The sequence below is a fragment of the Homarus americanus genome, unplaced genomic scaffold (assembly GCF_018991925.1).
Source record: "Homarus americanus isolate GMGI-L3 unplaced genomic scaffold, GMGI_Hamer_2.0 scaffold59495, whole genome shotgun sequence".
NCBI classification, from domain to species: domain Eukaryota; kingdom Metazoa; phylum Arthropoda; class Malacostraca; order Decapoda; family Nephropidae; genus Homarus; species Homarus americanus.
Window position 1 is genome coordinate 1,651,548 of NW_024732415.1, and position 27,398 is coordinate 1,678,945.

General features: G+C 48.2%; 2 protein-coding genes across 2 annotated transcripts; both read right to left on the reverse strand.

The window, feature by feature from the left end:
- Window positions 1–22,237: 22,237 nt before the first annotated feature.
- Window positions 22,238–24,076, reverse strand: LOC121868496 (basic proline-rich protein-like). Its single transcript, XM_042369160.1, has one exon. It carries the CDS (start codon window positions 24,074–24,076, stop codon window positions 22,238–22,240), a length of 1,839 nt encoding a protein of 612 aa, XP_042225094.1.
- Window positions 24,077–24,123: 47 nt separating this feature from the next.
- LOC121868497 (vegetative cell wall protein gp1-like) lies at window positions 24,124–24,609 on the reverse strand. Its single transcript, XM_042369161.1, has one exon. It carries the CDS (start codon window positions 24,607–24,609, stop codon window positions 24,124–24,126), a length of 486 nt encoding a protein of 161 aa, XP_042225095.1.
- Window positions 24,610–27,398: the final 2,789 nt, after the last annotated feature.

Sequence of the window (27,398 nt, forward strand, 5' to 3'; positions counted from 1 at the left end):
ATCACATACACACTTATATGGTAATTCACATTTAACTTACAAAAACAACCAAGGCAGAGCATATGATCTTAAGCATTATTTCATGCCCAATGGATGACCAAGAGAACAGTAGTATTAGTAGTTACCTTGTGCTGGTGGTCGGGGGAGCCCTGGCACCCTGCAAGGTCACCTCCTGGCACCGTCTTGACACTTTTATGACACCTCATGGCCCTTAATGACACCTTGTGTTCTTCATAACACACTTTACACCTTGGGATAGTTCAAGACACTTTGCAACACTTTGATAATTGAGAACTCTTCATGACACACCTCTGACACTTCATAACACTTTTTTGTTTGTGCACAACATTACGTGACACTTTATGGCACTCTGACACCTTATGCCACTTTACGATACTTTATACCATTCATTTGACACGTATGGGTGTTTTTGGCCCCCACGACACTTTATTACACTTGATACGCTTCTTGACACTGAGAAACACTTTACTACACTGAGAAACACTTTACTACACTGACAAACACTTTACTACACTGACGAACACTTTACTACACTGACAAACATTTTACTACACTGAGAAACACTTTACTACACTGACGAACACTTTACTACACTGACGAACACTTTACTACACTGACGAACACTTTACTACACTGACAAACACTTTACTACACTGAGAAACACTTTACTACACTGACGAACACTTTACTACACTGAGAAACACTTTACTACACTGACAAACACTTTACTACACTGACAAACACTTTACTACACTGACGAACACTTTCCTACACTGACGAACACTTTACTACACTGAGAAACACTTTACTACACTGACGAACACTTTACTACACTGACGAACACTTTACTACACTGAGAAACACTTTACTACACTGACGAACACTTTACTACACTGACGAACACTTTAAGTTACTTTGCAGTCTCGTCAATTTCAGTCACTTCACCGGCTATTTGTTTGTCTCAGAGGAGTTTTCGTGTACTTCCTGACCGTCACTAAGGCAGAGACTGGTGTTGACATTCTCATAAATCCGAAACCGTGAAACGAGCCAGATTCAAGACTTGAGCGAACCGAGTTTGGTCGTGTTTTACTCATTCGTTTCTCCACAAATGTAGCTTTAGAGATCTTTGTCCTTATCTGTTCTTACTATAGAGTATATAAGACAAGATTATATGCCGCTAATATTTTAGTTCGTGTAAGTGCTCGTTTTTTGTGGAAGATTGAGTCTTATGTGTCGAAAAGCTGTTCCTGAATTCTCGAAACACGAACGTCATCGATGTCCCAACAGCGGTGTCAGTCAACTGGTGATAAAAAATATCCAGAAATGTTTATATTGCTTATCCAGCTTTATTTGCTGATTGAAAACAAACAAAGAAACAAACGGGAAGCAAACGGAAATAAGATAACGCTGTATTAAACATAACAAATAACATTAGGACACATTTTAGAATATTTTTTAATTCCCAAAGTCAACGCTTTCGGAGACGTGTGTGTTGTCTCAGGACTACCAACCCAGACCACGACTAAACCAGAGCTACCAACAGTCTCCACACATCTGTCTGATATATTGTGTGGTTTAATATTTCAGACAGACTACAGACGAACCAAAGAAAGTCAATCACCTTAAACTTAATTCCTGAAAGGTGTTGAGAGAGGGAGTTGTACTATAGTCACCCCGATAAACTTACATCCAGTCACTGCGGCACCGAAAACGATCGAGGGGATGGGGTCACGGGGTGGGGTGGGGTCACGGGGTGGGGTGCAGTCAGTGAAATTGCCGGTTATGAATTTCGAGGAGGACGATATGTGTGGCTTGAAAGTGGGGTAAACCGTATGTATGAACATGTACAGTTGCCCACAGTTCCACCTGTTACAGTGGTGAACACCTTTTGTGATCCGTGTTTGTATATATCGTAGTAAAACTCCCGGAATGGTCGTAAGGAACCTCGCAATAGTGGCCAGACTAATGATACTAAATAAACATTCCACCTGTATCTGAATGCAAGCGTCTCTTTCATGGTTATAGTTTTAATACAGTTACTAAATAGAACGTCATTGGTTTCATCCTGCTGTGTGTTAAGCCTAGTACACGTTTGTCGACATGCCGCCTGACACGCGAATTTTTTATTTGTTTTATTACTTTAACTGTTAATTATATATATAAAAAAAGACTTTTTTCCTGTGGACTTTTTTCCTAGAAATTCTATTTTTTTCTGTGATTTTTTTCCTGTTACTTTATCTCCGTTCACAGTATCGTTGATGGCCTACTGTGAGTTGCCTGGCGGACACCAACCTTCCTGCTTATGTCTGTCCTGCTGTAAGGAATAATTAGCGGTGACTATAATATATTGAAATGGTTTATTATATTATATTGCCATTATTTGTATTAAATATATATAATACCAATAACTTACTAACATCAGAGAGAAGTAGTGAAGACAACGCCCCTTGGCCTCTCCAGATACACACAGTTAAACACTACACTTGATTGAACACAACTTACATTTTTGACGATTGATACACAAATACCTCGGCAATAGGCCTGTTCCCGCACCCTCTCGACCGTCAGCGAGTAACCTGACACTGAAACTAGTGAACGAACTTCTGTGAAACTCGTTTATAAAGTGTTCGTCTTTATAGAGATCCTTCGCTACCAAACTTCTTCGTACACATTACATCTTGCAGATTTTGTCTGAGGAACTGATATAGGAACATTTTCCCCAGCAGTAATGGGATCCATGTTTCCAGGTCTCTTGTGTCATCCGTTTGGTGTACTAGTGTTGGTTATAACAGTGATCACTAACGATAATGGGTCGTCAGGGAGAACCGCTCTTTCAGACAACATATGAAGAAAAAATTATGTTGTTTGAGTTTAACTAAGTGTGGCAGCGAAGGGTAACCCGACTCGGCAAAACTCACCTGGTTCAGTGTCGTTTTCTTCCCTATAAATACATTAAGACTCTTGATATATGAGCCCATTTCCCCACTGTGTTCTGATATTGGAATAGCTACTCCTATCAGTGTGATTTACTTGTTCTCTTAAGCAGTATATTCACACATCTTCATCATCGATCATCAGTAACGTTAGCCGATATTCATATTAATATTCTTCCAATCTCTTTTTGATGAGTCTTCGTTCATGTGTGTGTGTGTGTGTGTGTGTGTGTGTGTGATGGTGGGAGGGGCGGCGTAGTGACCTGCCGTCCAGAAAGATGCAACGACCTTCTGAACGGAACTGTACATACGAAGTCATATGGACACACTGTCCCCCAGCAGGAGACTAGAGAGGGTGGTGGGGGTCCTCACTGTCCCCCAGCAGGAGACTACAGAGGGTGGTGGGGGTCCTCACTGTCCCCCAGCAGGAGACTACAGAGGGTGGTGGGGGTCCTCACTGTCCCCCAGCAGGAGACTACTGGTGGGGGGGCTGGAGCACTAGACCTCACTGTCCCACAGGAGAGGACAGAGGGGTGGTGGGGGTCCTCACTGTCCCCAGCAGGAGACTAGAGAGGGTGGTGGGGTCCTCACTGTCCCCAGCAGGAGACTAGAGGGTGGTGGGGTCCTCACTGTCCCCAGCAGGAGACAGAGGGTGGTGGGGGTCCTCACTGTCCCCAGCAGAGGCCTCCTGTCCCCAGCAGGAGACTAGAGAGGGTGGTGGGGGTCCTCACTGTCCCCCAGCAGGAGAGAGGGTGGTGGGGTCCTCACTGTCCCCCAGCAGGAGACTAGAGGGTGGTGGGGGTCCTCCTGTCCCCAGCAGGAGACTACAGAGGGTGGTGGGGGTCCTCACTGTCCCCCAGCAGGAGACTAGAGAGGGTGGTGGGGGTCCTCACTGTCCCCCAGCAGGACTAGAGAGGGTGGTGGGGTCCACTGTCCCCAGCAGGAGACTAGAGGGTGGTGGGGGTCCTCACTGTCCCCCAGCAGGAGACTAGAGAGGGTGGTGGGGGTCCTGTCCCCAGCAGGAGACTGAGAGGGTGGTGGGGGTCCTCACTGTCCCCAGCAGGAGACTAGAGAGGGTGGTGGGGTCCTCACTGTCCCCAGCAGGGAGACTAGAGAGGGTGGTGGGGTCTCACTGTCCCCAGCAGAGACTACAGAGGGTGGTGGGGGTCCTCACTGTCCCCAGCAGGAGAGACAGAGGGGTGGTGGGGGTCTCACTGTCCCCCAGCAGGAGACTAGAGAGAGGGTGGTGGGGTCTGTCCCCCAGCAGGAGACTACAGAGGGTGGTGGGGGTCCTCCTGTCCCACAGCAGGGAGACTACAGAGGGTGGTGGGGGTCCTCACTGTCCCCCAGCAGGAGACTAGAGAGGGTGGTGGGGGTCCTCACTGTCCCCAGCAGGAGACTAGAGAGGGTGGTGGGGGTCCTCACTCCCCAGGAGAGAGGGTGGTGGGGTCCTCCTGTCCCCAGCAGGAGACTACAGAGGGGTGGTGGGGGTCCTCCTGTCCCCCAGCAGGAGACTAGAGAGTGGGGGGTCCTCACTGTCCCCAGCAGGAGACCAGAGGGTGGTGGGGTCCTCCCTGTCCCCAGCAGGAGACTAGAGGGGTCCTCACTGTCCCAGCAGGAGACCACAGAGGGTGGTGGGGTCCTCACTGTCCCCAGCAGGAGACTACAGAGGGTGGTGGGGGTCCTCCTGTCCCCCACAGGAGACTAGAGAGGGTGGTGGGGTCCTCGTCCCCCAGCAGGAGACTACAGAGGGTGGTGGGGTCCTCACTGTCCCCCAGCAGGACAGAGGGTGGTGGGGGTCTCACTGTCCCCAGCAGGAGACACAGAGGGTGGTGGGGGTCACTGTCCCCAGCAGGAGACTAGAGAGGGTGGTGGGGGTCCCTCGTCCCCCAGGAGACTACAGAGGGTGGTGGGGTCTCACTGTCCCCAGCAGGAGACTACAGAGGGTGGTGGGGTCCCCACTGTCCTCCAGCAGGAGACTAGAGAGGGTGGTGGGGTCCACTGTCCCCCAGCAGGAGACTAGAGAGGGTGGTGGGTCCTCACTGTCCCCAGCAGGAGACTAGAGAGGGTGGTGGGGTCCTCACTGTCCCCAGCAGGAGACTACAGAGGTGGTGGGGTCTCACTGTCCCCCAGCAGGAGACTACAGAGGGTGGTGGGGGTCCTCTCGTCCCCCAGCAGGAGACCAGAGGGTGGTGGGGGTCCTCACTGTCCCAGCAGGAGACTAGAGAGGGTGGTGGGGTCCTCACTGTCCCCAGCAGGAGACGAGAGGGTGGTGGGGTCCCTATCTCCCCAGCAGGAGACTAGAGAGGGTGTGGTCTCACTGTCCCCAGCAGGAGAGCTACAGAGGGTGGTGGGGTCCCTCACTGTCCCCAGCAGAGACTACAGAGGGTGGTGGGGTCCCTCACTGTCCCCAGCAGGAGACTACAGAGGGTGGTGGGGTCCCCACTGTCCCCCAGCAGGAGACTACAGAGGGTGGTGGGGTCCTCACTGTCCCCAGCAGAGAGGGGGGGGTCCACTGTCCCCAGCAGGAGACTAGAGAGGGTGGTGGGTCCCCTCACTGTCCCCCAGCAGGAGACTACAGAGGGTGGGGTCCTCACTGTCCCCAGCAGGAGACTAGAGAGGGTGGTGGTCCTCATTGTCCCCAGCAGGAGACTAGAGAGGGTGGGGGGTCCCTCACTGTCCCCAGCAGGAGACTAGCAGGAGGGCGGTGGGGGGTCTTCACTGTCCCCAGCAGGAGGCTAGAGAGGGGTCCTCATTGTCCCCAGCAGGAGACTAGAGAGGGCCGTCATTGTCCCCCAGCAGGAGACGAGAGGGTCCTCACTCTGGAGTGTGGTGGCCTCACTGCCCAAGACTCACCATCAGGCCTCATGACCTTGAGACGAAAGTAGTAAGGGAGCACCATGCAGGTGGGGAGGGTAGAGGTCAGGTGAGGGAGGCCAAGAAGTGTGAGGGTGGGGAACAAGGGTAGGAGGGAGAGGGGAGGAACAAAGGAAGGGGGAAAAGGGGTGGGCCAAAGAGGGGGTGAGGGGAAGGAGGCTCGCCATCCATTTAGGGTAAAGGAAATGGGGAAGGATGACATTGGGGGACTCGGGAGGGATATGTTACAAGGGGTAGGTAAGGTGGGGGTGATGATGATGATGATGATCCGTTGTGTTGAAAATTTCCCATTTTCTTTGATGCTCCATAGATTAACATCACCATTTACCACCAAAGACTAAAATAAACATAAGCAAAGAGAATAACACAGACTCAAATATTCAAGTTCATTTACAGTTAAAACTAGAATTTAAACTGAACAAAATACCAACTGAATCTATGGTAGAGCATCATAGAAAACGGAGGATGACGGTGAGTACATCTTCCCGTTTTCTGTGTCTCCTGGCGGCCATATTTAGCAGCGTGAAGGTCAGTTGTTTTTAGGAGAGACTTGCTCCGCCGCAGGCAAGAGGACGGCGAGGAGAAAGGAGGCGTCGGCAAGGAGAGACAAAGGAGGAGAGGGAGAGAGATTAAGAGAAAGAGAGAGAAGTAATGGAATGAGAGATGATGAACAAATAAGAAGATCATTCAATTGTCTGTTATAACACGTAGGGTAACACGCATGACTGTACACACACATACATACACATTTACACACAGACACGCTCACAGCCCCATGGACAGAATCAGAAAATAATGTAAGAAAACGAAAGTAAAAGTGATGATGGTGGACTACTGTAAACAAGTGACGTGATGGTGTGGTCAGGTTAGGTTAGGTTAGGTTAGGTTAGGTTAGGTTAGGCTAGGCTAGGTTGCTGGACGCTAACAAGACGGAGAGTGATTTACAACACACAAATACGGTTATACATATCCACTCCTCGTTAAAGAACCCGTACTTCAGTATACCTGGAGGAGGAGGACCAGGGGGAAAAGAAAGAGGAGAAGGAGGAGGAGGAGGGGGAGAAGATGAAGGAAGAAGAGAGGGAGAAGGAAGAGGAAGATAAAGCAAAGGAGAAGGAGAACATCTCACCAAACAGCACAGTCATTAATGGCCTTTGATGTGATGTTCATTTAGCTGGGGGCGGCAGACGCTTCTCTTGGGCGAGGCGGAAGACCAGCCGGGTGCCTCACAAACGTCTTCACACTACCTCGGTCGCTATGGTTAGTCTGTATCATTCAACACATTTCGCCCTCATCATTTCTTAACCTAACCCAACCCAACCCAACCCAACCCAACCCAACCCAACCCAACCCAACCCAGCCCAACCCAACCCAACCCAACCCAACCCAGCCCAGGTTAAGTTAGGTTTGGTCTAGTCACATAAACAATAACAAAATATGAAGAAACAAAAGGTACCTATATATTCACCACTAGAGGTACCGAGGAATGGTATATTCTGACCAATAAATATAATGACAAAATATAATGGACTCGTAGCCCCTGAGTGTTTTTGTTCATTTTCTCTAATATATATTTTTAAATCGTTCAAGTGTGTCATGATTAGTTCCTGGTTATACCTCATACCGCCCATAGTCGTATAAGTGGGCGGCGTGAGGACCCAGGTACCGCCCATAGTCGTACCAGTGGGCGGCGAGAGGACCCAGGTACCGCCCATGGTCGTATAAGTGGGCGGCGTGAGGACCCAGGTACCGCCCATGGTTGTGGTAGTGGGCGGCGAGAGGACCCAGGTACCGCCCATGGTTGTGGTAGTGGGCGGCATGAATCGGCAAGAGGATCCAGGTGCAGCCCGTACCTGCTCTGGAGGGCGGCGGGTGGGGAAAGAATCCAGGAAATGCCGCCCACGATTTCACCGACTCACTCCCAGAAGAACGAAGGCGTATGGGCGTCAGTCACACTCACGACATACGCCCACGCCCCGGCCAAGCTGCCCCGCCTATAACTCTACAGCAGTGACTCCACATAAATACACAAGTTCACGCCTTATGTCATGGTCACGCCCACAACCTCAATCATGTTCACGCTGGTACACATCATTAGACGCACACACACACACACACACACACGCACACACACACACACACACACACACACACACACACACACACACACACACACACACACACACACAGCACGTCAGGTGGCCAAGGTGGATGAAGACAGTGGCATGATTATCATTCAGGGTGAAGACTTACCTGAGCTGTGGGTGAAGGTAAGAAGCTTTATTGTTCTTCTGACACCTGTTTAGTAACGCACGTACAGCAGGTGTGAAAGCAGACACCTGAGAAATACCAGTGCCTAATACAGTAAATGTGACCAAATCCTACAGGTGTTAAAACAATTACTGGTACAAGTACAAACACAGGTGCTTATACAAATAAAGGCACAGATGAAAAAAAAAACTTATTCTGATATAATTCAAAACAAAACATAATATTGTCAGCCATAAATCATACGACCTATAAGGTGTTCTCTCTCTCTCTCTCTCTCTCTCTCTCTCTCTCTCTCTCTCTCTCTCTCTCTCTCTCTCTCTCTCTCTCTGTCTCATTATATTATTATTATTATTATTATTATTATTATTATTATTATTATTATTATTATTATTATTATTATTATTATTATTATTATTATTATTATTATTATCATCGTTGTTGTTCATCAATATATACACTATCACCATCATGACTATCAACCAATATTTTACATAGTCAAGCTCCTCCAAGACCTCAAGTAACCTGGAAAAAACCTGTTTACCTCCACTTTCTCTGATACTGATAATAATGACTAAGGTGTGCATCATCCCTCAGCTACGACTAACACACACTCACACACTCACTCACCCTTTACCCATCTCCCCTCCTCTCCTTCCTCCCCCACCAGTTACTCACCTTCCCCCACACCCCACCAGCACCCCCCCCCACCCCAACAGAACGAGTTTCATCATCCTGGTCGCGTAAATGAAAGTGAATCTAGGATTATGTGTGACCCACTGGTGTTGGGTCGATGGTGTGGGACCTTGAGAGCTGGTCTGGGTGCTGGCTCCTCCACCCTCCTCTAACCCCTCATTGAACACGCATTATTATGGGCTCTGAGGGATTGTTTTTTTTTCGTGTGTGTGTGTGTGTGTGTGTGTGTGTGTGTGTGTGTGTGTGTGTGTGTGTGGGAGGATGATTTACCTGTATTATTTAGGGACGTCGTTGGGGTAATAGTCTTCTTTTTTAATACAGAGGAAGCCAAAAGACTCCCTAATTGTGTGTGTGTGAACAGTAGTTTGGTAGAGGTTGTCCTTCAAACATTCCTCCTCTATCATTTACCTAATTTTGCGTGTCTAGGATCAGTGAGGAGGCCCCGACCTGAATCCTTAAGGAGATCCTCAGGGTATAAGCCATCCTGGTGGTGCAGAAGATTTAAGGACTCCCTCAAAATGGGCGTCAACATCAAAGAGGTTTAGCTAATCCTCCAAACGACCATTTTCTGTAGCTAGGTAACTGTTCTCGTGTGTTTAGGAGTCCTGTAGGAAGTCCTGCCTGAATCCTTAATTGGTCTTGTTGGTCTTATATGGTTGGGGCCAACATCGAGCCAGCCCACCAGACATATCTCATACTGTACATTATACAAGTTGATCCGATCGAATATTTTTTTTGTGTACGTGCAAGAAACCTGTTATCTGAAGGAGGTCCTACATGAATCCTTAAGGAATATCCCCAGGACAAGACCATCACAGAGGAACGAGCTTCAGGGGCATCCTACAGGGAACAACAACAAGGTGATTCCAGCATCCTAAGCGCTCATCCTAGAGTCCTGTTTCACCCACAAGGCAATATTCTCCCTGTACTTAAGATCAGAATGGTGTCCTCAGTGAATCCTTAGAGCCACACGCCAGGGAGGTCCTCCTGTATAAGGCGGTGCTGGAGGCTGTGGGGGAGGAGACCATGGTGTTGAAGGTCTCTGTCACTTGGCATGATTACAACACCTGCATTATTGATATATACTGTACTGTATGTGCTTACATGTACTGTATATATGAACATGCAGTGTGTGTGTGTGTGTGTGTGTGTGTGTGTGTGTGTGTGTATGTGTGTGTGTGTGTGTGTGTGGAGAATAAGACGCCCAAACTAACCCAATTATATGTCATGACCTTAAAACCTAATCTAACATTACTACAAAAACCTTCAACCATACCTAAAATAATCACCAATTTTCATCATCCTAAAATAATTATCAACTAAAAACAATAATTTTAACTGAAGATAATTGTCAGGAAAATAACACCAATCACGCCCAAAAACGTCGATAAAACTGAAGGAAAAATCACAAGTAAAAATTACACAAGTCGTCTGTGTTGTGATTTACTTTGAATTGGGTTTAGCTAGTTAAGGCTGGGTTTAGTTAGTTAAGGCTGGGTTTAGTTAGTTAAGGCTGGGTTTAGTTAGTTACAGCTGGGTTCAATTACGCCTGGGTTTATTTACCTCTATCTTAAACCACATAATCTCCGTGGTTTAAATGGTTTAGTTAATAAGCTTTTCTGTAAAGGTTTAATTCTTACTCGCCATCTGTATACGCCACTCACTCACTCACTCACTCACTCACTCACTCACACACACACAATCATTCACTCACTCACTCACTCACTCACTCACTCTTGGTAAGTATGACAAGTTCTTGCCTTCTTAACCTCTAATTTGACGCTAAGTACACCACCTGTTATTATGGTAAAGGGGAGGGCAGGGGGGTAGGTGTTAAGGCCGGACCTCTGTTGTGCAAGTATTACAACTAGTACACTCTTTACCCGTTCACCACTACACAGTACTCTTTCATCAATATTACCCTCGAACGATATCTGCCATCAAATATACATAATGAAGATTTAACACGCGACAATGAGAGAGAGAGAGAGAGAGAGATAAATATTGGTGACGTCATCAAGTGCAAACCTGTAGTACTGTTGATAATGCTCCGTCAGACCAGCGTAAAAATCAATTATCTCCGCCAGTGAATGAGTGAGAAGGAATAACTCATACAGAGATTTGCTGCAACCACTACACTACTGAATGGTAAATAATCATCCAAAGAACCAAGAGATGTCAGCACAGGGATGACTTCATTAACCTACCACATCACAGTACCTAACTAGCCAGGTAAAGCCGTGACCTGTATAATTACAGGTAAGAATTTTATTTCAACAACTCGGTATAATATGTTTTAAATATACTTATGACGTATTAGTAACAGGTAATAGTGCTCCAAGTTGTCAAATAAGGTTATTGATAAATCTCACTCGACCCAGTAGGTTTTATAAGACTTGACAGTGACCGTAATAATGCTTGAGGCAGCCAGAAGAGAGCCTTTTAACTCAAGATGATCTGGGAAGACTTAATAATGCTCTAATGTTGTTATATAATGCTGCTAATTATACTTACGGTGAACAGACGTAATAATACTTCAAGGTTGTCAGATAGTGTTGTTAATTACACTCAAGGCCGCCAGGTTAGACTAGGAGGGAGAGGAAGGAGCACCGCCGACCTGTTCAGTACTAACACCCTGGTTAGCCTTGGACGTCTCCTGGGAACGAGGCCCCTTAGGTGAGTTAGCACTTAGGGGTACTCTCTCTCTCTCTCTCTCTCTCAGTGGCTCCCATATTCACAACCTTACCCAGTGACCATCCTTATTCACGACCTGCCCAAGTTACCAGTGTATTCAAGACCATCATGACATAGCGAACACAATGAGATTAAGGTAAAAAGATAAGGTGAGTTCCCACTGCTGATTGGCCACAACAAGAAAGTGGGCGGGACTACAGATAAGCTTCTTACTCGTGATTTGCTGAAATATAGAAGTGTGTGTGTGTGTGTGTGTGTGTGAGAGAGCACACAGGGTGGTTAAATGCTTGCTTCCTCTCGCTTTCAGATACTGCCCCTTGCTCGTGGCGAACAGGGACGCAACCTTGCGTAAGTCTTCCCCTGTCAGTGCACAGCCTCTTCACCATCAAGACTTCTGCTGTGCCTCCTCGTGGCAACACACGGTAACTGAGTGCCTCGTGGGCCCAGGCTAGCCCAGCAGGGGATCTCGGATAGCAGTGGGCCCCAGAGGGACAGCGCCTAGGCTCACCGGCATGTGGACACGCCCTGGCACTTACCAACCACAGCCCCGCTGCACTGCAGATTAACCTTAGTAGGTAGAAGGTTACGGGAGTAAACCCAGAACGAAAAATATTGCAGTGGAGCCCAGCAACAAGCAGGCATGCTTAAAGAGTTCCAGGAAGATCTCAGCGGCAGAATAGGCGGAAGAGGTGACCACCATGGGAACCCAACGACTACACCGACGGATGAAGGCAATGCAGGATGGATAGGCTATTAAGGCGAAATCCAACAAACTGAGCTATCGGCAGTTCATTTCACCTCTCCCTCTCCCCAGTTGTTGCAGCTACCTGCACCACTAAATCAGGAAAAGGAAGAGCCAAGATGCGCAGTTGCAGCCTGCGCTCCTGCCTCACCACGTAAATCAACTCACGCAGCCATCATCCAGCTCATCATACTTTTTATCATCATCAGAACCCCTAGACCCCCAAAAGTCCTTTGGCGACAGACGAGTGGCGACGGGGACAGGCAGAGACGACTGCCGGGAGTCTCTAGACACAACTCTGCATATGGGCGGCATAGATAAGATGGTCGTTTATATACTGGGATCTAGGCAGCAGTGCAATCCAGTCCTGGCTGTGCGACTGAGCAGCCCTTACCAGGAGCCACTCTGGTCACCCCACATGGGAGAGGACTAGAAAAGGTGCCCTAAACATAGCCTGCCTAAAGAACCAATCTGACTGATCAACCACACCCAGTAAGGTCATCCTTATGTGGTCGAAATCATAATCACAAATACAGATCAAAGCAAAAACAAACTAAACAACCTCTTATGGTCGCTGCATGGAATGTCATGACCTTTCTCGACACTGGCACAAACGAGTGTCCTGAAAGAACCGCCCTTGTGGCGTAAGAGTGCTGAATGGGGTATCCTCGACGCTGTCTTCACAAAATGTGCAGCGAGACCTTTGGCCAGATCGAAAAACAACAACAAAAACAAACACCAAACTTGTTTTGATAAAAATAATAAGGAAATCAACGACTCGTCAATGGTAAACGTGATGCTTTCACTGACTGGCAGAACAACCACAAGTCTCGGACCAAACCTGATACCTTCCACGAGAAGAAAGTGATGGCCCGGCGTAAGCTTCTCAGTCTAAAGAACGAATGGTGGAAAAATATTGCGCGTGAGATAGATAGATTGAAGGATCAACCCAAGTTGCGGGAATTTTTCAATTCTACTAAAACAATGTATGGCCCAACTACTCATGGCGTGGCCCTCCGCCCTTCATCCAACTGTATTCCCTAAATAGAGACGAAGAAGGCATCTGTCAGTTCTGGAAAGAGGATTACCATTCCCTGCTCAACCGAAACATCGATGTTGATGTCCTGACTACCCAGCAGGTCCCTCAGCACCCAGAGCTGACCCACCTCATCTATCCTGCCAACAAGCAGATGAATTATAACAAAGCCAAAGGACCTGAAGGAATCCCAGCCAAGGTGTATAAAGCAGGTGGACCTCTCCTTACCAGCCGTCTCCACTCTTTCCTGGAAAATATATGGGAAAAGGAGGAAATCCCCAAAGATCTTAAAGACGCCTCCATCGTCAATATTTATAAGAACAAGGGAGACCGGTCCGACTGTGGCAACTACAGCGGGATCTCGCTGCTGTCCATAGCTGGCAAGATTATCGTCCAAGTCCTCCTAAACAGACTTCTTCCTGAGGCGGAAAACTTCCTCCCAGAATCACAATGTGGCCTCAGACTATCACGTGGCACCACTGACATGACCTTAGCTGCCCGCCAGATGCAGGAAAAGTGCAGAGAACAACGTCATCGACCTAACTAACGCTCTCGACTGGGTCAACAGGGAAGCCCTCTGGCGGACTCTCAGTCGTTTTGGCTGCCCACCAAAATTCAGTGTCCTGCACAATGGCACCAAGTGTGAGTTCTTCCCCATCCAACTCTCTTTTTTCATTTTCTTGGCTGCCTTCCTTACTCGTGCCGGTGCCAATTTAGCCGGCGGGGTGGACGTCCAGTACCAGAAAAAAGGACTTTTCAACATAAGACAACTCCAAGCAGTAGCAAAGGTTTCGGCCATTTCCATCACTGAATTTCAGTATCCAGACGACCTCACCCTTGTCGCTCACACTGAACAAGACCTACAGGAGATCCTAAACACCTACGCAGATGAGTATGCACACCTCGTCCTTGAGGTGGATGTACTTAAGACTCAAATTCTCTTTCAGCCTGCCCCTGGCTCAACCACACCTCCACCATCCATCCAGCTTAGCGGTACTACCCTCTCTAATGTTACCAACTTTCAGTATCCCGGCTAACATCGGATCAGATGTGCTTCCCAAGCCTTTGGCAGACTCCGTACTCATGTCTTCAGCGGTAAGGAGCTGAAATTATTTACAAAGTTGCACGTATATCGAGTAGTGGTCCTCCCCACCCTGCTATACGGCAACGAGACATGGGACACATACAGGAAGCACCTCAAGGCACTCGAAACTTTCACCAATGTAGTCTACGTTCCATCCTCCGAGTTCGCTGGGAAGACAGGAGAATAAATGCCAGAATTCTCGCTGACACCATTATCCATGAACAACTATGTTGGACTGGCCATGTTACCTGCATGGATGACAGTAGACTGCCAGAACAGCTACTCTACAGTCACCTAACGAATAGTAAACATAACGCCGGCGGGCAACTGAAAAGGTATAAGGATAGTCTTAAGACAAACCTGAAAAAGTGCCAAATCGACCCCCTCACCTGGGAGACGATTACTACACACCGTAACGCTTGGAGGAGCATCACTCGAGAAGGTGTCAATACTTTCGATTTAGCCCGACTGCATACCGAGGCAGACAAGCGTCAGCACAGGAAAGACGCTGCCGTCGCCCCTCCCTCACTAGATGTAGCCATCCACACGTGCAACATGTGAACGGCCCTGCCGGTCCTGTATCGACCTCTCGGGTCACCTCAGAGCTCACCAAGGAAGGTGACATCTTTAATAACTCAAAACATAGTATCATAGCTGGATGATCGTCATACTCGATTCCGAGTGACAACAAAGTAGTAGTAGTAGTAGTAGTGTGTGTGTGTGTGTGTGTGTGTGTGTGTGTGTGTGTGGATTGACACTATGTAGACTGTGATATGCGTAAGAACCTTCCATCACACATTACAGCAATAAGAACCTTTCGTCACAACAACAACAGCAGCAATAACAATAACCCTTCCCCTTACCTTGACAAAAACAACAACAAATACAGGTGAGTTCAGGTAGCATTTCTACCCGTTGACATATGATCCAGGCCTCGTATGGGCACAAGGTCAGCTGCTTCTTCTCTCACTCTTACCTGATACTACTAGGCCTATGAGAGAGAGAGAGAGAGAGAGAGAGAGAAGTCACACTGGCAGGGATGAACAAAGTAATGATGAAAGTTACTGAAGTAAAAGTAATGTTACATGGGTAGAAAGTATTGTTATATAGGACTACATAAGCAAAAGTACTTTATTATGGTCCTCTCATTGTGTTGAGGAGGACCATAAGTTACAGTTCACACCGGATAAAAAAAATCACCAACAATAACAAATACTAACGTGTAAGTATACAGGGTCGTCAATAAAGCATGCCCAAATTCCTGACATACAGCCAAATAAAATAGAGTTCATTCCTTCTCGATGATCATTAACGTAGCATAAAGTTCATAAAACCAGCCACACATACTTTAATATGGCAGCGGGTGACCTCGACATAATATATGGTAAGAGAGAGTGGGAGGTTGGCCAGGGTGGATCAGCAGCAAAAAAAAAACACATGTACTGTCCCACCTGTGTCCAATACCTGCTGTAGCCCTCCTAGATACCTTTACACCCCCTAGAGACAGTTTCTGGACACTTCACTTCTCTCTCTCTTTCTTTGTTTATCTCTACATAGTTCTTGTTTCCTTCTCTATCCATTTTTTCTCTGTTCCTGTCTTTCTCTCTACGTCTTCCCTACGTCTCCCTGTCTCTTTCTCCTCTTTCTCTCTATCTCCATGTATGTGTGTATGTTAATCTACGATTCTCTGTGTCTCTACTAATCTCTCTTTAAGCGCTTCTCTTCCTCCCTGTTTCTTTCTGTTCTTCTCCATACTTCTTCTCCCCCCTCCCGTCCCCTCACCCCACCCCCTCCTCCACCCCTCCCCCCTCACCCCCACCTTTCCTCACACACCTGGTGGAAGTTGACCCAAGGCGCTAGTAAAAGTGGTTCTGGGTGGCGAGAATGTCAGGACGGGTTGTGTGGAAGGCTGTCCACATATTACCTCCATAGTAGAAGAAGGTACTCGACGTGGCCTCTATCTTCTCACACCTCTCTACGTGTTCAAGGACTAAGCAATGGTACCTTGGATATCCATGGTGTTTATACCTGTCCAAGAACTAACACGACGCTGGTCAGCAACTGTAAATACACTCACTAGTCCTGACACTACAGCTGACCAGATCAATGTGAGAATGTGTGAGTGTGTATGATTACCTGTCCTGACACCGCTATTGCTGACAGATCACTGTATGAGTGTCCAGAATTTCATAGAGTCGTAAGTTAATTCGTTTTACCTTAATTGGACAGGTGAGATAATATATTAAAGTTACCTGTTTAATTAATGTGACGATAATGGCGGCGTAATGACGTCACACTTGTACTGAAACTATATTGATTCTTGTTTATCCATGACTTAACCTAACCTAACCTAACCTAACCTAAACCTAACCTAACCTAACCTAACCAAACTTAATCTAACCAAACTTAACCTAATCTAACTTGAATCAATGTAACTTAACAGTAACTTTGTGTAAACGTAATAATAACCTAACCTAAACTGAGAGAGAGAGAGAGAGAGAGAGAGAGAGAGAGAGAGAGAGAGAGAGAGAGAGAGAGAGAGAGAGAGAGAGAGAGAGAGAGAGAGGGGAATAAAGGACGTAGAGAAGAAAGAAGTAAAATGGGAGAGAGAGGAGAAGGGGAAAATAAAGAACTAGGTATTGAAGAAGAAGAAGAAGAAGAAGAAAAGAAGAAGTAGAAGAAGAAGAAGAAGAAGAAGAAGAAGTAGAAGAAGAAGAAGAAGAAGAAGAAGAAGAAGAAGAAGAAGAAGAAGATGACTAACGGTGTGTTTCGTCCCTAGAGTAAAGACAGATGAGATCAAACATAGAAAACGGGGCACAATCTCTCTCTCTCTCTCTCTCTCTCTCTCTCTCTCTCTCTTCTCCTATCGCTACGTATAGTCACAGTACATAATCACCGCCACAAGGGGAACAAATCATAGTTATGCTTCCGTTTTCTATGAGTAACGTGAGGGGAGACTAAAAGAGTTGGATGATTATATAGGAATCTGTCGCACCGTGTTAGACGTCCCCCTCGCCAAGGTGCATGCTTATAGTATCTGAACTTAGTGTTTTATGGATAATTGTGTAAAGACTGTAGAGAGAGATTAGTGTATAACTGAGAATAAAGATATATAAAATAATCGATATAGATAAGGCTTAAACTAATATTTCTAATCGACGAACCAAAAATCGATAGATAAACTAGTGAATGGAGAGAGACACTGACAGACAGACACACAGGTAGACAGACTCAGCCCACCAGAAGAAAGTGAAGGTGAATTTAGTGAGGACACACCATGAGCTTGTCTCTGACTGGATGGTAATACAACAACCCAATTACGTCTCCTGACTTCCGAGCTTCTTTGTTTGTGTAAAGTGAACAATGACACGCATGCTAACGAACAGGAAATATATAATTATGCTAAGAAACAAACAAATATAGACCTTCATTACACACGCACACACATAGAGTATAAATAATAAAAACACACACACACACACACACACACACACACACACACGTATCATGTACACTGAACGCATGAAAATATGAACAAGTAACCAAATTAGTTTTTACAGTAAGAAATAAAACCATTTTAGACTTAATATAAACACAATGAATCACTCTTAAAGAACCTACGAGCCACTTGTGTGTGTGAAACATAGAAGTTAATACAATATACATAAGAGTATTATTTGTTCCTCAGGAGGCATTTGCATGATAACATATATCTTAAACTTTACTAATATATAAGTAGTGTTGATGAATATATACAGAGTCTTATAACACAATCTCCTGTTATAAGACTTCAGAATAATAAACTGTGAGAATAATAAATTTTTGTGTATATTTGTGTATTTTATAAGCATTTACCTAACCAAGCATTTGCATGATAATAATATGGAATTTGAGTTAATAATTGCCGATATTTTGTTAATCTTTTCCATGGAGATTAACCCTTGAGATAAGATTATTTTTTACCCTTTGAGTACGATGACTTAACCCCTTGAGTACGATGACTTACCCTTGAGTACGATGACTTAACCCCTGTTTTCTCTCTCTCACCCACCTGGTACCACCACTACCACCACCACTACTACCATCACCACCAACATCATCACCACCACCACCATCACCACCACAACCACTAACAATAATATAACCACCACTACCTATACCACCACCAGAACCATCACTACTACTACTACTACTACTACTACTACTACTACTAATACTACTACTACCACCTCCACTACTACAACAACTACTACTACTACTACTACTACTGGTACCATCATTGCACCGAAATGTATGTATGTATGTATGTATGTAAGTATGTATGTATGTATGTATGTATGTATGTATGTATGTATGTATGTATGTATGTATGTATGTATGTATGTATGTATGTATGAACAAGGAAAGAAGTAAACTAACAATTACTTAATGCAATCCCAATTTATTAATATATTATCTTACATAAACTCTTATTTAAAGATAGTGACGTCTGTGTTAAGATAGTGACGTCTGTGTTAAGATAGTGACGTCTGTGTTAAGATAGTGACGTCTGTGTTAAGATAATGGCGATCCATATAACAGTATATTCTCTTCTACGCACACATGTTCTCCCTATCATCAGTACAGTTGATAGGTAAGATAAGAGGAATACAACAGGTCGGCAATTATCTTGTTAACGAGACAGGTGTTACCGGTAATCTTTGCCCTTACCTTGACCTCTTTACGTGGCGTCCTTATCAACGGTTGCCATGTGTGAGTGTCGACAAGTTGCTAAGTACATTCTGCTATATTGAGGAATTTACTGTTATTTTTCATAGTGATTGTGAGAAATAATAGGAATTTGTTAAGTAAAGGAATAAGTGGATTTATCGATTTAGCAAGTGATAAATTTAACTTATATGATTCTGTAGTTTAGTTTTGTCATTTAGTTTGTATTAAGTGAATGTATCTAGTTAAGATAGTCTCAGTTTTATTCTGACGCCATTATTATTATTTTTTTTTAGGGGGGAAAGATTTTATTTATGGTTAATAATAAATTACTTAAGGTGTAATATTTAACGTTACGACCTTGAGAATCTGGACACTGGCCCTACCTCCTCTCTTGATGTTAAACTCCTCCCACTACTTCTGAACACTGACCCCTCCTCTCCCCACTACTCTGAACACTGACCTCACCTCCCCACTACTCTGAACACTGACCTCCTCCTCCTCCCCCTCCCCCACTACTTGAACACTGACCTCCTCCCACTACTTGAACACTGACCTCCTCCCACTACTTGACACGACTCCTCCTCCTCCCCACTACTCTGAACACTGACCTCCTCCCACTACTCTGAACACTGACCCCTCCTCCCACTACTCTGGACACTGACCTCCCTCCCCCCACTCTTCTGAACACTGACCTTCCCTACTACTCTGAACACTGACCCCCTTCCCCCACTACTTCTGGATACTGACCTCCTCCTCCTCCTCCTGGGCCGTCGTAACCCTAACTATAAGACAGCAGGAAGAGAAGGTAACCTGCTCATTTCTTACCCTCATTATCCCTGTACTGTAAACCCAGACTGGTTCTCTCGCCCATTGCGAGGGAAGGAGAAAGGAGGGAGAGAAGGAAGGAGAAAGGAGGGAGAGAAGGAAGGAGGGAAGGAGGGAGAGAAGGAAGGAGGGAAGGAGGTAGAGTACGTGTTTTAACATCGCTACCATTGACCAGATACTGTACTGTACCTTGTTGTATGGACGAGAAAATTATATCATCTCACATTGGTGCCTGAGAGTGTACCTGTCTGTGATGATGATGATGATGATGATGATGATGATGATGATGATGATGATGATGATGATGATGATGATGATGATGATGATGATGATGGTGATGATGATGATGATGATGGAATAAGAGATGGAGAAGATAAATAAGATAATAAGACAATAAACAATAATTACATAGACAAGACAGAAGATTATATAAATCTTCTCTCTCTCTCTGCTCTGATATCACTACCATTAAACGTTACAACCACCACCACCACCACCACCACCACCACACCACCACCACCACCACCTCTATTCACTACCACAACCACTACCACCACCACAACCACTACCACCACCACAACCACTACCACCACCACAACCACTACCACCACCACAACCACTACCACCACCACCACCACCACCACCACCTCTATCACCACAGTACCAAGATTTCCCATATCTCAACCCGGAGCTAAGGTATCCTGATTGGCGCTACATCCTAGTTGTGCTCAGTGGTCTGGTGTATGGGAGGATCCACGACATTGTTTGGGAATTCCTATCTCTTCAAGTGCCGTAAAATTTCTTTGTTATTACTGTAACAACTGTCGGGTGAGGAGAGAGAGAGAGAGAGAGAGAGAGAGAGAGAGAGAGAGAGAGAGAGAGAGAGAGAGAGGAGAGAGAGAGAGAGAGAGAGAGAGAGAGCATTATCATCTTGCTGTTCTTAGCTGTGAAGAGTAAAGTTAGAAGCAAAAGCTGTCTTCTTGGCTATAGCTGCGACGCTGTGAATGATGTACCGGGCTAGGAGACGACCCTGAGGTCATATTCTGATACACTAAAAGATGGAAGAGGTGGAAGAATGAAGGAAGGAAAAGGGAGAAGAAGAGGAGGAGGAGGAAGAGGAGGAAGAAGATGAAGCCAGACACGTACGCCGTCAAAGTGATAACACGGCGCAGTAAGGTATGGAGGCAGGGGGAAACAGGCAGTTAAGTGTGGGAGACAGGGGGGGCAGGCAGGGAGGTAGGGGAGGCAGGGCGGTAGGCAGGCAGGGGAGGAAGGGAAGCAGGGAGGTAGGGGAGACAGGGGAGGCAGGGAGGCAGGGAGGTGGGAGACAGGGTGGTAGGCAGGTAGGGAGGTAGGGGAGGCAGGGAGGTGGGGAGACAGGCGGTAGGCAGGCAGAGAGGTAGGGGAGGCAGGGCGGTAGGGAGGCAGGAGGAAGGAAGCAGGGAGGTAGGGAGACAGGGAGGCAGGGAGGCAGGGAGGTAGGGAGGCAGGGAGGTAGGGGCAGGCAGGAGGTAGGGAGGTAGACAGGCAGGGAGGTAGGGAGTCAGGGAGATTATTATAATACAGTACGTCGTGGGAGTAAAGGTAAGTGTAAGGGAGCTAGAGGCGACAGACGGCGGTAATTGCTTGTTGAGGGCTTCACCAATCACCGCCGCTCGACCGTATTGTCCGCGACGTGTCCTGGGCGGTCCTGCTGGGCCTCCTCCTCCTCCTCCTCTGCATAGTGACCGAGGAAGAGAGGAAGAGGAGGAGGAAGAGGAGGAGGAGGAGGAGGAGGAGGACGAAAGAGAAAGAAGATGATGTGAAGGAGGAAGAAGATGAGTGAAAGGAGGAAAAAAAAGATGAAAAATTGGGGGGAGGAAGATGGCAGGAAGGTGAAAGAGGAGGAGAAGGAAGATGAGTGTTAGAGGAAAGAAAAGGAAAGGGAAGATAAGGAAGATGAGAGGAAGAAGGAGGAGGAAGAGGAGGAGGAAGAAGATATGGTGGAGAAGGAGGAAAGAGACATAAGGAAGAAGAAGAAGAAGAAGAAGAAGACGGACACTGTCTCGAAAGGTACTGACCGTGGCGGGGTTTCTGGTGGGTGGTGCTGGGCCGGATGTTGTCTGAGTTATGTTTTGGTGAATCCCTCAAGGTGGGAGTCCTCTGAAGTTTTGTGTTTCTGCCTCTTTACTTTTCTTATCATTATTATTATTATTTCATTATTATTACTATTCTTCTTCTTTTTTCTTCCTCATATTCTGCCTCTGTCTGTCTGTCTGTCTGTCTGTCTGTCTGTCTGTCTATCTGTTTGTTTACGTCTGTCTATCAATCTGTCTATAATTTTCATATAACCAAATAATGACCAAATTAATTTACCTAGCAGGGCATGAAGACCTGGCGGGGTACGAGGACCTGGCGGGGTACGAGGACCTGGCGGGGTACGAGGACCTGGCGGGGTACGAGGACCTGGCGGGGTACGAGACCTGGCGGGGTACGAGGACCTGGCGGGGTACGAGGACCTGGCGGGGTACGAGGACCTGGCGGGGTACGAGGACCTGGCGGGGTACGAGGACCTGGCGGGGTACGAGGACCTGGCGGGGTACGAGGACCTGGCGGGGTACGAGGACCTGGCGGGATACGAGGACCCGGGCATGAGGACCTGGCGGGCATGAGGACCTGGCGGGGTACGAGGACCTGGCGGCATGAGGACCTGGCGGGGCATGAGGACCTGGCGGGGTGATGAGGACCTGGCGGGGTACGAGGACCTGGCGGGCACGAGGACCAGGTGGGTACAAAGACCTGGCGGGGTACGAGGACCTGGCGGGGCATGAGGACCTGGCGGGGTACGAGGACCTGGCGGGGCACGAGGACCTGGCGGGTACAAAGACCTGCGGGGCATGAGGACCTGGCGGGGTACGAGGACCTGGCAGGGTACGAGGACCTGGCGGGTACGAGGACCTGGCGGGCATGAGGACCTGGCGGGTACGAGGACCTGGTGGGGCACGAGGACCTGGCGGGTACAAAGACCTGACGGGGTACGAGGACCTGGCGGGGTACGAGGACCTGGCGGGGGTACGAGGACCAGGTGGGGTACAAAGACCTGGCGGGGTACGAGGGACCTGGCAGGGTACGAGGACCTGGCGGGGTACGAGGACCTGGCGGGGCATGAGGACCTGGCGGGGTACGAGGACCTGGTGATACGAGGACCTGGCAGGTGCGAGACCTGGCGGGGTATAAAGACCTGACGGGGCACGAGGACCTGGCGGGTACGAGGACTGGCAGAGACCAGGGGTACAAAGACCTGGCGGGTACGAGGACCTGGCGGGGTACAAAGACCTGGCGGGTACGAGGACCTGGAGGGGTACGAGGGACCTGGCGGGATGAGGACCTGGCGGGTACGAGGACCTGGCAGGAGGCCGAGGACCTGGCGGGGTACAAAGACCTGGCGGGGTACGAGGACCTGGGGTACGAGACCTGCGGTGCATGAGGACCTGGGCATGAGGACCTGGCGGGGTACGAGGACCTGGCAGGGTACGAGGACCTGGTAGGTACGAGGACCTGGCGGGGTACGAGACCTGGCGGGGTACGAGGACCTGGCAGGGGCGCGAGAACCTGGCGGGGTACAAGGACCTGGCGGGGTACGAGGACCTGGCGGGTACGAGGACCTGGCAGGCACGAGGACCTGGCGGGCATGAGGACCTGGCGGGGTACGAAGACCTGGCGGGCATGAGGACCTGGCGGGGTACGAGGACCTGGCGGGTACAAAGACCTGACGGGGCACGAGGACCTGGCGGGGTATGAGGACCTGGCGGGGTACGACCTGGCGGGTACAAAGACCTGGCGGGGTACGAGGACCTGGCGGGGGCATGAGGACCTGGCGGGCATGAGACCAGGTGGGTACAAAGACCTGGCGGGTACGAGGACCTGGCGGGGTACGAGGACCTGGCGGGGTGCGAGACCTGGCGGGCATGAGGACTGGCGGGTACGAGGACCTGGCGGGGCATGAGGACCTGGCGGGGTACAAAGATCTGCGGGGCACGAGACCTGGTGTACAGAGACCAGGTGGGGTACAAAGACCTGGCGGGGTACGAGGACCTGGCGTGGCATGAGGACCTGGCGGCATGAGGACCTGAGGGGTGATGAGGACCTGGCAGGGCATGAGACCTGGCGGGGTACGAGGACCTGGCGGGGTACGAGACCTGGCGGGGCATGAGGACCTGGCGGTATGAGGACCTGCGGGGTACGAGGACCTGGCGGGTCAAAGACCTGGCGGGGTATGAGACCTGGCGGGGTACGAGGACCTGGCGGGGTACGAGGACCTGGCAGGGTACGAGGACCTGGCAGTACAAAGACCTGGCGGGTACGAAGACCTGGCGGGTACGAGGACCTGGCAGGGTACGAGACCTGGCGGGGTACGAGGACCTGCAGGGTATGAGGACCTGGCGGGTACGAGGACCTGGCGGGGTACAAAGACCTGCGGGGTACGAGGACCTGGCAGGGTACGAGACCTGGCGGGGCAGAGACCTGGCGGTGCGAGGACCTGGCGGGGCGAGACCTGGCGGGGTACGAGGACCTGGCGGGGTGCAAAGACCTGGCGGGCATGAGGACCTGGCGGGGGTACGAGGACCTGGCGGGGTACAACTGGCGGGGCATGAGACCTGGGGGGTACAAAGACCTGAGGGGAAGGACCTGGCGGGTACGAGGACCTGAGGGGTACGAGGACCGGGGTACGGACCTGGGGCATGAGGACCTGGCGGGGTACGAGGACCGGCGGGGTACGAGGACCTGGCGGTACGAGGACCTGGCGGGTACAAGGACCTGGCGGGGTACGAGGACCAGGTGGGTACAAAGACCTGGCGGGGTACGAGGACCTGACGGGATACGAGGACTTGACGGGGTACGAGGACCTGGCAGGGTACGAGGACCTGGCTGGGTACGAGGACCTGGCAGGGTACGAGGACCTGGCAGGGTACGAGGACCTGGCTGGGTACGAGGACCTGACGGGATACGAGGACTTGACGGGGTACGAGGACCTGGCGGGGTACGAGGACCTGGCAGGGTACGAGGACCTGGCTGGGTACGAGGACCTGGCGGGGCACGAGGACTTGACGGGATACGAGGACCTGGCGGGGCACGAATTAGTATTTTTAGTGACCAACCTCTGTGTACCCTTGAACTTGCCAGCAGTACACTTCCTCTTCCTCCTCCTCCTCCTCCTCCTCTTAATATTCTTCCTGTTTTCCACCTTTATCTGTGGTGCTTCTCTCTTCTGTTTTGTGACATTCTCCTCTTTCTCCCTCTCTCTCTCTCTCTCTCCCACCTACCTTCCTCCTCCGGCCTTTCCTTCCCCCTCCCTCTCCTCCTCCTAGACCAGAGGGACGATTAGGAATTCCCAGGTTCAAGTTGCTACGAGCGAGTCCCCCCACCTCCCCCACCTCCCCCACCTCCTCCTATGTCTCTTCCCACCTTCTTCTCTACCCCCACCCCCCTTACGGCACACGGGTAGGATCCAGCAACAGGGGAGGTCATTACCCTTTTGCCATTGACCATGACCTTAGTAGGGGTATGGATGGGTATGGGGCATGGGGGGTGAGGAGCTATGGGTGGGGTGTGGGTGAGGAAGGGTGGGGGTGTGGGCGTGGGGTGGGGGAAAGGTGGGTAACGAACCTAACTCAATATCTATTTAACAGAAACAAATATTCATATACACGTAAATAAATTATCTCCCAAAATATATATATGAATATTTAAACTACAATACAGGAAAAAAAAACCCACAGAAATAACATAGAAATATAAATTAAACGATATATAACACAAAAAATAACTTAGAAGAAATTTAACATAGTGAAAAAGGTATTATTTTAAAACTTTGAGAATATTAACTTGAAAAAAATATATTAAGAAGGTTTAGTTATGTAGTAGGTGTATGGGGTACAGGTAGTTGTGTGCTTAGGTAGGTGTGGGCAGGTGTGTGCAGGTGTGTGCAGTGTTGTAGTTATAGAAGATACAGTAGTTTGTGCTGGTGTGTGTGTGTGTGTGTAGTGTTGCAGTTGTGGAAAGATTAGTAAGGCAGGTGTGTGTGTAGTACTGCAAGATAGAGCCATGGTTATAGCACGTGTGTGTAGTGTTGCAGGACAGAAGGAAGGTCGTAGCAGGTGTGTGTAGTGTTGTAGGACAGAGGGCAGGTGTGTGTAGTGTTGTAGGACTGAGGGCAGGTGTGTGTAGTGTTGTAGGAGAGAGGGCAGGTGTGTGTAGTGTTGTAGGACAGACGGCAGGTGTGTGTAGTGTTGCAGGGAGGGAAGAGGTGAAAGGAGAATGAAATATTGACCACAAGACGAAAACAACGACTGATGACTCAGCAACATTAATAGGTCATTAAGCGCGCGCGTACACACAGACACACACAGACACACACACAGACACACACACACACACACACACACACACACACACACACACATACACACTCTCTCTCTCTTTTCAATTGTTCCTTAACCCCCAACAAAGACAAAACAACAACAACAATAACAATAATAACAAAAACAACAACAACAACAACAATAATAACAACAAAAACAACAACAACAACAACAACAACAATCATCTTTCAAACTGTAAGGGGAAAGTGACTGTTTTTTTTTATACCAGTTAATTGGTAATGCATGAAGCGTAGGTGATGGTGCTGCTGATTAGGGAATGGGGAGGTAGTGCGGGGGGTGGGTGATTAGGGGGGTGTTAGTGGGTGATTAGGGGTATTGGTGGGTGATTAGGGGTATTGGTGGGTGATTACGAGGTACGGTAATGGACAAAATGAATATATTACATAAATAAAAAAAAAGTAAAAAAAAAAATAAAGAACAAAAAATACAATGAAATTCAGAGTTACCAACACACTCACTTCCATTGTATAAGTAAACCCATCACTACAGATAATAAATCACCCTTAAGTATCTCATCATACTTAGAATTCACTTTATACAACGAAGTTAAGTAATTTCACTCGTTCAGTTATATAAATTCTCCACGAGTGACAAATTCATATACACAAGAGTGAATCCGGATTTTTATTTCATCGGATTTTCGCATTTGACCCTACACGAACCCTCAGCGTTGGCGACACTTACTAAGCGAGCGCCTCACCTCCTCTCAGCGTTGGCGACACTGTACTGTACACGGTGAAAGGAATGACTGATGGAAGTAAATGGTGTTAGTTCTCGTTCTCTAGTGGAATTACCTCGTTAGTTATGTTTAATGGCCCTTATGATGGCTATTTCTTTGATGACTAGTTTATCTTGAGATGTTTTAACCAGAGAGGGAAGGAAGAGAGTGGGAGGGAAGGAGGAAGAGAGGGAGGGAGATAAGGAGAGGAGGAAGAGAGAGAATCAGGGAGGGAGGGAGGAAGGGAGAAACGAGTAAGATGTAAGGATGTAAGGACGAGGAGAGAGAGAGAGAGAGAGAGAGAGAGTTAATCAAACCCCAAATTATCTCGAAATAATAATAATAATAATAATAATAATAATAATAATAATA

Bases quoted from the DNA above. Each gene is read 5' to 3' on its own strand.
- LOC121868496 (XM_042369160.1), bottom strand. From the start codon at position 24,076: ATGCCCCGCCAGGTCTCGTACCCCGCCAGGTCCTCGTACCCCGCCAGG.
- LOC121868497 (XM_042369161.1), bottom strand. From the start codon at position 24,609: ATGCCCCAGGTCCGTACCCCGGTCCTCGTACCCCTCAGGTCCTCGTAC.